Source organism: Sporothrix schenckii (genome assembly GCF_000961545.1).
Source record: "Sporothrix schenckii 1099-18 chromosome Unknown Cont45, whole genome shotgun sequence".
Taxonomy (NCBI): Eukaryota; Fungi; Ascomycota; class Sordariomycetes; order Ophiostomatales; family Ophiostomataceae; genus Sporothrix; species Sporothrix schenckii.
The window spans coordinates 118,435-131,777 of NW_015971146.1; the positions used below are offsets into that span (position 1 = coordinate 118,435).

Sequence of the window (13,343 nt, forward strand, 5' to 3'; positions counted from 1 at the left end):
TTCTTGGTCGATTCCCGGCCAGGTCGTTTGGCCCCTGCGGAACGCGTCTAAACCATGCGCTCCAGTGGTGCAAATAGACGTGCGTCCATGGGCTCCTGGCCTGGCGCTTGGCTTCGTCCCCCGTCTGTTGTTTGGACGTTGGTCGTTGTTTAGTCGACAAGGGTTTAGTGATAGGGCCATCTTAGACGCGGGTGACATGCCTCTTTGGGGACCCGGCCATCTCCAATATTCCTTCTCTTCCTTGTCTTCCTTCACTCTCTTTGGAATTTGATCACGCTGGTCCCGGCGTTGCGGTGTGTTCTTTGATTTTCTTCGATTTTCGTAAGTTCTCCCAGATTTTCCCAGATTTTCCTTTTTTCTTTCGGTGGACGGGGGGCTGACAGCCACTTTTTGCACGGTTACTTTACATCCAATGTGCCCAAGCTGCATCTGGCCTCTGCATCCTACATAGCCGCTGCACCTGTCCCAACACATCCACAGCATATGACTCCCACCTACATATTCTCTGCTTGCCCCAACCTTTCTTATATTGCCGGACGTCTCTCTATTTCTCTGTCTCCATGTATGTGCCACTCTGTCCCTGCATGTCTCGCCCAGTCTTATCTGAACGACGTCTTTCCGCTCTCGCTGGTTTCTTCCTTCCTCTCTGATTTATTATATTGTATGATTTCTTCCCCGCCCGGCTGGTTTTTCTGCTGTTTTATGTTGCCTCTCTTTCCCCTTTCATTTCCCCTTCTTTTGAGTTCAAGGATATCTCCCAGCGCCGCACACTGCCTCCCATAACCCTTGGGCCTAGCTGGCGCCGCAGGTTTGCTACCTGGCTCTTGGTCGTTAGGGACAAACCATCGCAGTAACTCTGATGTTTGCTGCCGCTTTGTACGGAATATTATTACTTGCGTCCGTTGGCCGATTACTGAACCGCCCAAGCCTCACTGCCGAACCATTTTTTGTTCTTTCTTTTCTTTTTCATGCGCACTTGTTAATGTTTCGTTTTGGCCCGTTACTGATCAGACGGTCTCTTACGGCTTCTTAACGTGGAAGCAGTCGTCGTCCAAGTTTCGATTTCTAGACTGGTCAGACTTCCTCGTCGGTTTGAGCAGTCTTCTTCCTCAAATTTCTTAGTTTCGCACATTGCCTTGCCGTATTTGCAACCCAACGCGATTCCTCGACTCCCGGTTTACTTCTTCGCAATGTCGAGCTATAGCCCCCCCAAGAGGCCGCGACTTTCTCTCCAGATCAAGGCTCTATCTACCGGCCCAAGCATTCGGACCTCACGAACACTTGCGGCCGTTGTCAATCCACGGTCGCCGACATCTTTCAACACACTATCCAATGTGTACTCCACGGCCATCGATCGATCAGCATCGACACCGGCACCAGTCACGGCGGAGCCCGTCACGGCCATCAACATGACCGCTAAGAGTCTGCCTCAACTGCCGCGTTTGCAAATGCCTGGCCAAAGTGGACTGGACCACAGTGCGCACACGCCTTATGTGACAACTCAGTTTCCAGAGACGCCCCTGACCGCACGGCCAATGTCTCCTGCAGTGGCGAAGGATGTTGCCTTTCCAAGTACAATGATGACGGCTACGCCGCCTCTCTCTGCCGGGCCTATTGACCAGACAAGTGCCCAGCCGCAAGTGTTCTGCTTTTCACCAGACGACGTACGGCGGCATAGTCAAAGTGACGGAAACACAGGCAATGCAAGCTTCCTTATCAGATCTGAAGAGGGCTGCCCGGTGGATGGAGATGCCGACACGGCGATCACAGATAGTTGCAGCGAGAGCAGCTTTACCGGTTCCGAGACAGGAGTTGATACTCCATTTCCTTCTAACCTGCATTCGTCACCGCCCCACTCACAATCTACAACGGGAGCGGCCGCCACGGCAAACGGTCGGGTCATAGTGCCAGCTATTTCGATGCCCAGACGCCCGGCACCATATGTGCACCCGCGAACGCTTCACAGCATCCTGCGGAACTCGCCGTTGCCACCTTTTACGGCCTTGTCACCCACATCTGCCCGCCGGCAGTCGCAGCGGCTTATCGAGAAGGCTTCTCGGCGCGTCATGTATAATTCGCCCCTCACACAGACCATCACGACCAACTTATACACGAAATCGCACATTGACCTGCTGTGTGAAGAAGCCTCGCCGTTTTCCTCGCCGTTTTCCTCGCCAATGACATCCACGCCTGCAGGGAACGACGCCGACACCGTGCTGGATTTAACTCTGGCCTACACTGGCAACGAGATCCGTGATGGTGGCACGACGCCAGGGCCGTTTGAAGAAATGCGTCGGCGCATGGCGGGTCTTGGCACGAGCAGTGCAAGCACGAGCACGGCAACAACACCCATATCGCCAGGCGGCATCCGCAAACGGAAACAACCACGGAGGGACAAGAAACGCCGTTGGGTTTGGACCCTGGGCCACGACGAGGAGGAAGAGGCAACGCTGAGCGGTGCTATGATAGCACTCAAAGCTGCTCAGATGGCCGAAGCAGCCGCCTTATCTACGGCAACACCAACGACGTCGCAAGCTGACGCGCTGGCAACACCATCGGAAGCCGACGCCGATGCGGATTTGAAGACACCGTTGGCACTACAGACGACCGCTTTTGCACACAGCCTTAACCCTGTATCGGTCGTTGCCAATGCTTCCAATGAGGATGTCGACATGCAAGACTCAGACGCCTCCGCAGCGGAGCCGAGTACAATGCCTGTCACAGGCGATGCGGCCTCCGCAGCTGCGGAAGCGGACAAGGTGGTTGTGCCCTCTGGGCCGTCTAAACCCAAAGATGCACGCAAACGAAAGAGCACACCTACCCCGTATGCCACGGACAGCGAGGGCGAGTCCGGCTGCGACGGCGACGGCGACGATTTCGGCCTTGATGGCAGCACGTTTGACGACATCGACCATAACCAAGCCCACGCTGCTGATACCGACATGGACATGCAGACGCCCACCACCATACTTGGCAACCAATTGCAAGGTGCTTGGTTTCGGGCAGCAGCCGCCACAGCTGGGCGCGTAAGAACGGCACCATGGGATTTGTCGGGATAAGGAACGCGTGCAACGTCGTGTGAGATGGAAAGCGAAGATATGGAGTTCGAGAGGAGGCATGGGGGGCCAGGCCGACCATCCCTTTGTTATTTAGCGAGGCGCTGATTTTCTTGCCACTTTGCATTGTTCACAGCGCAGGCGTTTTGTTTTGAAGGGTTTTGCTTGATTTTTAAGAGCTACATCTATTGATTTATATTTGCTATGAGCACGTTAAAAAAGTACGAGATCACTCGCTACCTTGCGGCCGTTGTTACATAAATATTGCTAGTGGGTGAGACTGACATGACAAGACGGCGGGGGCAGCTTTCTTGCGTTGCAACAAAACTTGTGCGACGTAAATGCAATGAATAGAGAACACTGGCCGAACGAACTGCTCCGATGCTGTCCAGCAAAGCGCAAGGCTGCCCCTGGAAGTAGTACTTGACGGGGCAAACCTGTCAGCGGTTAGTGCCTACCTAGTGCCTAGTGAGCCAGGTCCAGGCTTCAATTGTATCGCGATCGAGTTCTGTCGCTTGGCAAAGATCTTAGGAAGCGATCTGCTAGTCTATTACTTAGCCGAGATGTCAATGTCAAGCTGATGGATGGCTTGTTTTGCAAGCCGAGTGCTACTGAAGCCAGTTTCACACAGTGTCGCACTGTAGTGATATAGTGGTGGTTCAATAATTCCCATAGTTTTTGTCCCACATAAAAGTGGCAGTGACGTCATGGACGAGCTAGACTTTCATGCTTAGAACGGCAACCGATCGGCGACGACTCACTAATAGCCCACAATATGTATGTACATACCAGCATTTGCACTGTCTCTCAAACGCTGTAGCATTTGAGAAACAGTGCAAGGAAACAGTCCGATGCCTACTTCGTACGAATATTTCCCAACTGAACTTTCGACGTGCAGCCAATCTTTGCAAGTTTTGCCAATTAGCGCTTGCTATCATGACGGAGCCTGAAAGAAAAGTATTATTGCATGCACAAGCCCGGGCATTTTCTGCAGTTGGTACGAAGCGTTCCAAGGAGGCTAGGAAGCTCCCTGGCGAAGCAAGCTAAGTTCGTCATCGGCGGCAGCCGAAATTATGAAATCATTGGTCGCTCTTTTGCGTGGCAGCACGGGGACATGCCAAGTTTCGTACTCATCACCCCTCGACTTGCTCCTTCCTTCTTTGGGGCCTCTTGCTTTTGTATCTAACTTGGTGCCAATTGCCGGCGCCTGTACAAAACTTGCCATTCCCCCTCGTTTTTATGTTTTCTTCGTCCTTTCTTTTTTTCACAAAGCCCTTGCCAGGCATTCTGCCATCCGCCGATTCTGAGACACAATGTCGAACACGCAGGAGAAGATAGTGCCTTCGGGCCAGCACTACTCGGGGGCCAACCGCATCCCCAACATCAAGCAGTTTATGGATAACCTCGACCAAGAGAAAAAACAACGAGATGCCCAAATCGATGCTCGGCTGCAGAAACAACAAGCTGGCCAGCCAGGTGGTGAGACGGTTGACCACACGGCAAACGATGTCAGCGGCAAGCGACGCCGTGTTGTCACCGACCCGGTCACCGGGCGTGAGGTCGAGATTGACGACATGGATGGCAAGCTGCTCAAGTCCATTCAGAATCCCGTGCTTTCGGTGCCCAATGCCAACCTCGATAAGGAGACCACGGTCAAAACCGAAGCCACGCAGTCTGGCGAGGAGTACCGCCGCAACCAGGACATCACAGCACCGCCCGATCCGGTAGAACCTGGCTCGACGAGTGATGTTCCCATCCACGGCGAGAAGACCAATGTGCTCTTCCACCCGACGCCCTCCGTGAGCTTCGAGCCCATGTACGTCGCACTCGAGGCGCGTGCCAATGTGCTGTGCGCCACCATCTTCATGGCCATTGTGCTCGTCGGCAAGCTCTTTGGCGGACGCCTGCTGGGCTTGATTCCACTAGCCATATGTGTGGCCTCTGGCATCTTTCTCTGGTTCAAAGACCTCATTCGCCAGGGCCGCGACATGGAGTGGTCCAGCGAGCAGAAGCGGGGCGAGACGGCTGTCATTAATTTGATCCCTGAGTCGGTCGAGTGGCTTAACTCGGCCCTCGCGCTCATCTGGGGCCTGATTAACCCGGAAATGTTTGCCGGCGTCGCCGACACGCTCGAGGATGTCATGCAGGCCAGTGTGCCGGGAGTCGTGGATAACGTAAAGGTCAACGACATCTCGCAAGGCTCTAATCCCATCCGCGTGCTGAGTTTGCGTGCTCTTCCCGACTCTCATGTCAGCGACCTCAAGGAAGAGATCCGCAAGGAGAACCAGCAGAACAAGGACCCGCAGGAGGCCGCAGCTGAGGAGGAGGGTGGCGAGTTCTACAACCTTGAGGCCACCGTCGCCTACCACTCGCTGCCCTCAGGCAGCGACGTTGCCTCAAAGGCCAAGAACATGGGCATGCAGCTGGTTTTCTACCTGGGTATCCGGGGCCTCTTTGGCGTCCCTTTCCCAATCTGGGTTGAGCTCAACGGCCTGGTTTGCACGGTTCGCTTGCGTGTGGCCTTCTCGCCCGAGCCGCCTTTTGTCAAAACGCTCAGCTTCACGCTGATGGGTCTTCCCAAGATCGAGGCCAGCTGCATTCCGTTGGTAGAGAAGGGGGCCAATGTGCTCAACCTGCCCCTGATCTCCAACTTTGTCAACTGGACCATTGCCACGGCTGCCAATATGTATGTCGCGCCCAAATCCATGACGCTGGACATTGGTAAGATGCTTCAGGGCGACGGCATCCAAAAGGACACAACCGCGCTCGGCGTACTGTTCATTCGCATCCACAAGGCCACCGATCTCAGTAAGCAGGATGCCCGCGGGTCGAAGGGCGGCGGCTCCGACCCGTACATCTGCGTGGCCTTCTCCAAGTTTGGTAAGCCGCAGTACTGCACGCGTGTCATCCAGGACGATCTCAACCCCGTCTTTGAGGAGTGTGCTGCCCTGATCGTCACACCCGACATTATCCGCGCGGATGAGCAGCTGTCGATCGAGCTATGGGACAGCGACCGCTCGTCTGCTGATGATGTTGTTGGCAAGGTCGAGCTGAGCATCCAGAAATTGATTTCCCATCCCGGCAAGATGTTCCCACAAGTCTCGGGTCTGCGTGGTGTCAAGGCCGAGAGCAGTATGCCGGGTGACCTGCATTGGGAGGTGGGCTACTTCAGCAAGACCCAGTTCCGTCGCGCACTGCGCACCGACGGAAAGAACCCGTCACTGCCGAAGGAGCTGCGCGATGACCCCAAGTTCCAGGACGATCATGGCGTCATCACCAGCCCTGAGGAGGATGCAGTCGTCCACACACCGCCTGACCCTCTGTGGCCTAGCGGCGTCCTCAGTGTCGTTGTACACCAGGTGGTCGGTCTAGAGCTCGAGAATGTCAAAGGATCCAACGGCAAGCGCAAGGGCCGTGAGTACGAGCCTGCGCGGCCCGAGGCTGGTGAACTGAAAGAGGAGCAGGGAAAGAGGCTGCCGAGTGCCTACTGCACCATCATCATCAACGACGAGCTCGTGTACAAGACGCGCACCAAGGTCGTGTCGTCCAAGCCTATTTTTGAGGCCGGTACTGAGCGCTTCATCCGCGATTGGCGCTCTGCTATTGCCACCGTCACCGTCCGCGACTCGCGCCACCGCCAGCACGACCCAATCATTGGCGTCGTGCCGTTGAAGTTATCCGAGGTACTGTTGACCGGCAGCCAAAGCACACGCTGGTATCCTCTCGATGGCGGCATTGGCTTCGGGCGCATCCGTATCAGCCTGCTCTTCCGCTCCGTCGAGCTGACGCTGCCGCCCTCCCAAGTCGGCTTCGGCGAGGTCGGCACCTTCGAATTCCTCTCCGACTCCATTACATCCACACAGTATGCGCCGTCGTCTCGCGTCAAGGTGCGTCTGCGCACCGGAGGCAGCTCTGCCAACATCCGTAGCGATAAGAGCAGCCGCACCGAGACCGGCCACGGTCTGCGCTGGGACATTAGCGGCATCGACGAGGAGGGCAAGGACCACGCGGCCAGGAGCGACAATCGTGTGCGCCTGCCCGTTCAGTACCGTTACCGGTCGCCTATTTTCTTTGAGCTTCATCCCGTCGGTCGCCGCGGTAAGGTTGCCTATGCTAGCATCTGGCTGCAAGACGTTGTCGATAACGAAGAAACCAGCTTCGACATTCCCATCTGGAAATGCGACAACCCACTGCGCCTCTCTCAAAATTATATAACCGAGGAGAACTACCGCTCCATCCCAGACATCGACATTGAAGAGGTCGGCCGCTTGCAGTTCCGCGGTCGCTTCAAGCCCGGTATGGACCTCGAGCACCTCAAGTTCATCAGCGACAACGACTCGCGTGAGACCGTCGAGACTTGGGAGGCATGCTTTGCTGAAGGCGTCCGTGGTGAGGTGGTCAAGGCCGAGATCCCCAAGCACGTACAGAAGATGCACAACGAGTCCCTGTTAAAGAGCCGGGATGTGATTGCGTCGGCTTCCAAGGGTGACCAGCAAAAATGGCTGGCCAAAGACGGCACTGATTGGTCAGATGCTTTTGGCACAAGTGCAGACCGCCCCGAAGGTGCCACTGCCGGGGATACTGCCGCCGCAAATATGACCGGCGCCTATGTCGATGGCGTACCAAGCGGACCAAACCGTCAGGAAACGAACAATTTCGGCGGTCTCGGTGCTACTGGATACGTCGGCAATGACGAAGACGAGGATGCGTACGACTACGACGACGACGACGACTTCGATGAGGACGACTTCGACGAGGACGAAATCGAAGAGGACGAAGATGGCGAGCTGCGTAGTCGCAGCGCAGCTGACGCCGCTAGTCGGAGTAGCCGGCACAGAAGTATGCGCGGCGCTCGAAGCAGTGGCCACCAATCTCAGCCCTCAGGCGATTCTGTCGATCTGGGCATCAACGACGCCTCGTCCACGGCGAATAGTGCCAGGCACGGTCGTACCAACAGTGGACCTTCGGGCGGTGTCTTGTCGTCGGGGATCAGCGATGGCGCTGGCAGCAGCAATGGACAGAATAGCTCCAAGAGCGTAGATGGGACAAGTGTGTCAGGATCGCGCCGAAAGAGCATCAGCAGCATCAGCAACCCCATCAAGCAGTACAAGGATTACAAGTCCCGAAACCGTGACCTGCATCGCCGCCACCGAGGGTTAATGCAATGGTAAGAATCATACAATCTTGTCAGCGACCACCAGTCCATACATAAGAGTCTTGGGCACTAACATGAAACAGGAAACCCATGCGCAATATGCAGTTTGCCAAGGACGAGGCGACATTTGCCGTCCGCCGGGTGCTGAACGTCGGCAAGCTTACCGGGCGTGCACCGGACATCGAGACAGAGGTGTAAACATTTAGCAATCTTTTAGTCTTCTTCGGCTATGTTTTATATATTTTCTTTTACTTCTAGTGTCATTTTGCGCAAGATGCGATATATCAATATTTAAATTGGTAGGCAGGGGAAAAAGGCACAAAAACTTGAAGAGTCACAAACAAAGAGACTGTGGAAATGAAAAACAGAATGGGTTTGATCAATATACACTACGTACTGCCTACAAGAAGACTAGTAGAATTTGATAGAAAAAGGAAGACCGTGACCAGAACGTAACCCCTTAGTCTAGTCGAATGCCCGCCTCCTTGCGCTTTTTGAGTTGCTGTGCCGTTGCAGAGCTCATGCCGACATTCTGGCTGGCGTCCAAGATGCCCTCCGCCATGTGACGCTTCTCAACCTCAATCTTTTTCAACATCTTGTCCGTTTTGCCACGGCCACTGGTCTTGCCATGAAATCCGTGACTCAGAGCTATGTGCATGTTAGCATTTGAATCTTGCCAGAAAAAAAAAGGGGGGGGGGGGGGGGTGGCGATGAAAGCGGGATAAGGTAAAAACGCACCTCGGAAAGCCTCCTTCTGGTTCAACTCTCGGCCGTGCTCGTCAACGTATTCTAGGTTAAAGTTCGGCGTGTAGCTCTTGTTGAACATGTCTTGCAGCATGCGCGACGTCTGGAACTCCCGCTGTGCGTTCTGTTTCCGGGCATACTCTTCGCGCTCACGCACAGACATACGCGACATGGGGCCGGACGTCCGGTCATGCTCGCGCTTGCGACGTGCTTCGTCTTCCAACCGTGCGAGCTGTACCCGTTTTTCTGTGACGAACTTTTGGTGCGCCCGCATGCGCGCGTTCCTCTCGGAGGCACCCACACCGTCGTCCCCGCCTTCGTCATCTAGAATGCCGCGTCCCCGTAAGATCGACAGCGTCGCGCCCAAGCCTTCACTAATCTTCTTCTCCTCCTCAAGACCGCCGCCGTTGTCGTGGTGGGCTGCACTGCTGCCCTCCCGTTCATTGCGTGCGTCTTCTTCGTCCGCGCCGCCATCCTTCATCGCAACATCCTCGTAATCGCTCTCTTCCATGGTTGTCACTGACGATGCTAGGGCTTGTTTTCTGGGCCGTGGGGCATCATCTTCACGGTCCTCTCGCCGCTTCAAGTTGTTGATGAATTCAGCCGTCTCGTCAATGACAAGGCCGCCAGTTGCAGGGGTGGCGTCACCATCATCGCCATTCTCGCCATTTTCTGCAGGCGCTGCAGGCTCCTCTCGTAGTTGTTTGGCAACGTCTTCTGGTCGAGTTCGCTTCCGTTTTTTCAGAGCTTCACGTCGTTGCAGGGCCAGTGAGGCTTGCAGTTCGTCGTCATCGCGGAAAAGCTCCTCTGCATCCATGGCCCGGCGCTTTCGCCTCTTGGCCGCTAGCTCTATCCCATCGTCAAGGTCCATCTCCGCATAATCGACAGCGCCGCTACTGTTGCCTTCATTGTCGGCGGCGGAAGCCGGAAAGAGGCCTTCGTCATCATCTCCACCTCGCGTTCGTGTCTTTTTGGTCTTGGACGTCTTCTTCTTTGGTTTCTTCATCTTTATTTCAGACGCGTCGAGGTAGTCAGATGAAGGCATGCCAGACAGAATGTCATCGATAGCCAGGTGTTGTTGCTCTGCAGCCTGGCCATTGGTAGCGGCCGCGCCTGTGTTGGAGGCGCCCGGTGTAGCACCTTTGCTCCCGCTACCTAGACCCAGGATCGCATTTGGGTCAAGCGTAAAATGCTTTCGCTTTTTGCCGTAGATCTCCTCGTCGTAATGGCCAAGTATCGTGTGTGAGCCTTCGTCATCATTCAGAGGGTCATAATTAAGACGCTTTTTCTTCAATGCCAGACGCTCTTGAAGTTGCTCTTCCTCGCGTAAACCAAGGTTTTCCAGCTCATCGCCCTCATCCTCGTTGTCCAATACTGTCGCGTCCTTGAGCGTGAGGATTTGGTCGTCGCCGTCCAGGAGCGACGCCATGTCATGTCCCACCTTTACACCTGTCGGAAGGTCGTCATCGCCCTCGCCCTCGCTCGACGCACCTGCAGCTCGCCGTCGCCTCCGCCGTTCCTCCTCGGCCGTCGCAGCTTCGCTGGCCTTTTGCTGCTCTTCAACCTTGCCAATTTTCTTTTGGCGCTTTTTTTGTCCGCGCAGCCACGCCTTGGCGTCACCGTCAGCATCGACACCGTCTTCATCATCCAGGTCACCCAGCGTCTTGCCCTCGAGAAGTGCGTGTCGTTGTGCTTTCTCGCGTGCACGCTTCACGGCAGCTGCCTTCTCTTCGCGCCGGCGCTTGGCCAACTGGGCATCCTGCACCTGCTTGAAGTTGTCAAAGGCTGCCGCGTGGCGGCCCTCAAGTGTTGCCATGGGGTCGTCTTCTTCGCCATCGTCATTGTCGTCATCATCGTCGTCATCCTCATCGCTGTTTCTCGACTGTGGCTCCTGTCCTGGAATGGGCAAAGGCTTGAGGCCCATAGACTCTCGAAGGCGGTTTGCCTCTTCGAGCGTTGCGAGATCCATAGCGGTGGCAGCTGTGTTGGACTAAATGATAATGATATTGTATCGAACTTCTATTGATCGGGTAGATGCAAGCTTCGCGTTGAACGAGGCCGTTGAAGTCCTTGCAAAGAAGGTTTTATTATAGTCGTCACGGTTGTCGAGAGGAGAGGTCGTCACTATATTGATACTTTGCCTCGCTGTATGCCTAAAGATCCGCTGTAGATTCGCCCCATCAGAAGCTGTTTACAAGAGCCGACCGATAAGATAACGAAATGGCTGGTTAGCGTTCGTTACACGTGATGCGGTAAACAAATCGTCTTTCGTAATCACTATGAAAAAAAAATTAATATGGGTCTAGAGCTCCATCATAAATATTGCGCCGCAAATTTTCCTGAGCTTCTTTTCCCTCTTTCTTCTCCTTCTTCTTCAATCACGGACCTGTGCCCAGCCGTCCTCTGCTTGCCGCGCTTTCGGGCCTGCGAGTTCAGAGTCGATGACTGCGGCAGTTCGATACATCCTATGGAGACATCGCATTCTTCTGCCTCGCGGCGGCGGTATGGTGTCAAGTTCCTATCGACAGGTCCCAGAGCAATCGAGTCGTCCTGGAGAGATGCTGAGTTCGCCGTAACAAGCTGAGCGACGCGGACTAGGAAGGCTCGAGACCGTCATATTCCAAGCCGTTTTCCGACGATCGTCGATCCATGAGGTTAGGGGAAAACCATGACTCTGGTCACAAATATTTACACATTTCTGCGGATAATTGTCAACAACGATTGATGGTTTGTCCATTTCAACGCTCTCACGCCGAGTTGCCGGTTGTCTTAAGTATCGCACGTCGCACTTGTACCGTGTTTGCGCTTTGCTCGCATGTTTTGACCATGTCACTGTCACTGATGAGTGGGAGCACGTAAGTACAGCGCTGTGTCGGTAGCGCTCACATTGGTCGTATCTCACGTCTACATGCGATGTTCGGGCCTACCCTATTTTCCTTCTACGCACCTCCATTTATCCCCCGCTGTCTGGGGACAGTAACAGTCTCCGGACACAAACGCGCACGTTAGATGCATCGTACCTCCACGTCTCACAAGTACTTGTTCTCCAGCTCGCGTATCAGTGTGTCCACAGCCCACTCCAGCGTCGTTACCATATCGATGTCGATGCTCTTGTCCAGCTGGGTCAAAATGCGGTTTGCCTCGAGCGTTGCTTTGTTCGGGGTGCCTTCCACATCGCCATTGTCAAACAGCCACTTGTGCGCCTCGACATAGTTAGGCCATACAATTTTGTCAACGTAACCTGGCGGGTCCTTCCAGAAGCCCTCGAGGGTCACATAGCCGTCCCGCGCCTCACGACGCTGCGTCGCCTTTGCGTGGCTTACCCGGAGGAACAGACGCACGTCGATCAGCTCCATGGACGTTCGTGTTTTCTCTGAATACAACAGGAAGCCATCGAAAAAGCAAATCCGTGGAGTGTTGCCGCCTTCGCCGCCCCTTACGAGCTTGTTGCCTGGCTGGCCCGGTTGGAGCCAGGCTTGGACTTTGGCCTTCTGCGCCTCAATTGTAGCATCGGGAACAGGGCAGTTGCCGACAGAGTTCTGGTCTTCCTTAGAGAAAAGAGAGGGCTGCGGATGCGATGGTGTGAGCGGAGAGCTTTGTATACAAGATGGAGGGGAGGGGTGGGGTGGAGGAAGAGGGGGCGTCGAGATTCGACATGGCCGGTCGCCATGATCTGTGCGGCATGACAAATGAGAGTTGCGACTGACCGGCAGAGCACCCTGCGTGCGGATGTGGAGGAGCGCCTTCTCCATATCGGGGAGTGAGAGTGCCTCTGCACAGTCCCAGTCGGCAAGACCATCGACTGATATGGGAATGCTGCACGGCGGGCGTTAGAACGTGATTTGACAAGAAAGGCTGAATCTGAGCCTGGGGCGGCATACAGTCACAGCCGAGGCCACTCACTCCTTGTCATTCTTGTAGAAGTCGTCTTCGTGGAGAATAAATGAGTTTGGGAAGACATCGCGGAGCAGCCTTGCCAGCGTCGTCTTGCCGCTGGACGAGCAGCCGCTGATGCCAACAACTATGGCCCTATGGTCGACAGTGGCCATGGTGGGAAATGTGCGGACAGCGGGAGGATTTGGGTGGCAAACGCTCACTTTGTCACGGAAGTAAAAGTGAAGCAGATACGTCAGATTGGTTTCTACGTATTTAAACGGGGAATAGAAGATGTAATGACTCTGGACACCCAGTAACACATCGTCTCCCCCGAAGCTATCTGCTACGGGCATTGCGCCCACTATCACTGCCTAGGGTGGGCGTTTCCACCTGCAAATAGCGGGGTGCTAGGCACTCTGGCTCGAGGCCAGTGGCCAAGATCGGCAGGTGGCTAACCTGCACCTCCGATGGACTGTCGTTGAAAAATGGCGGTCACGTGTGCATACCACAAA

The 13,343-nt window shown here is 55.0% G+C and overlaps 4 protein-coding genes across 4 annotated transcripts; 2 read left to right on the plus strand and 2 right to left on the minus strand.

Moving 5' to 3' along the window:
- Nucleotides 1-1,190: 1,190 nt before the first annotated feature.
- Nucleotides 1,191-3,059, plus strand: SPSK_00248 (uncharacterized protein; the record flags this gene model as incomplete). Its single annotated transcript, XM_016727225.1, has 1 exon — nucleotides 1,191-3,059. One exon carries the CDS (start codon nucleotides 1,191-1,193, stop codon nucleotides 3,057-3,059), a length of 1,869 nt encoding a protein of 622 aa, XP_016586594.1.
- A 1,310-nt stretch (nucleotides 3,060-4,369) lies between these two features.
- SPSK_00204 (uncharacterized protein) lies at nucleotides 4,370-8,409 on the plus strand (the record flags this gene model as incomplete). Its single annotated transcript, XM_016727182.1, has 2 exons — nucleotides 4,370-8,223; nucleotides 8,295-8,409. The coding sequence occupies 2 exons, from the start codon at nucleotides 4,370-4,372 to the stop codon at nucleotides 8,407-8,409; spliced, it is 3,969 nt and encodes a 1,322-aa protein (XP_016586595.1).
- Nucleotides 8,410-8,671: 262 nt separating this feature from the next.
- Nucleotides 8,672-10,924, minus strand: SPSK_00237 (U4/U6.U5 tri-snRNP-associated protein 1; the record flags this gene model as incomplete). Its single annotated transcript, XM_016727215.1, has 2 exons — nucleotides 8,672-8,859; nucleotides 8,950-10,924. 2 exons carry the CDS (start codon nucleotides 10,922-10,924, stop codon nucleotides 8,672-8,674), a joined length of 2,163 nt encoding a protein of 720 aa, XP_016586596.1.
- A 1,060-nt stretch (nucleotides 10,925-11,984) lies between these two features.
- Nucleotides 11,985-13,004, minus strand: SPSK_00304 (nicotinamide riboside kinase; the record flags this gene model as incomplete). Its single annotated transcript, XM_016727278.1, has 2 exons — nucleotides 11,985-12,771; nucleotides 12,859-13,004. The coding sequence occupies 2 exons, from the start codon at nucleotides 13,002-13,004 to the stop codon at nucleotides 11,985-11,987; spliced, it is 933 nt and encodes a 310-aa protein (XP_016586597.1).
- Nucleotides 13,005-13,343: the final 339 nt, after the last annotated feature.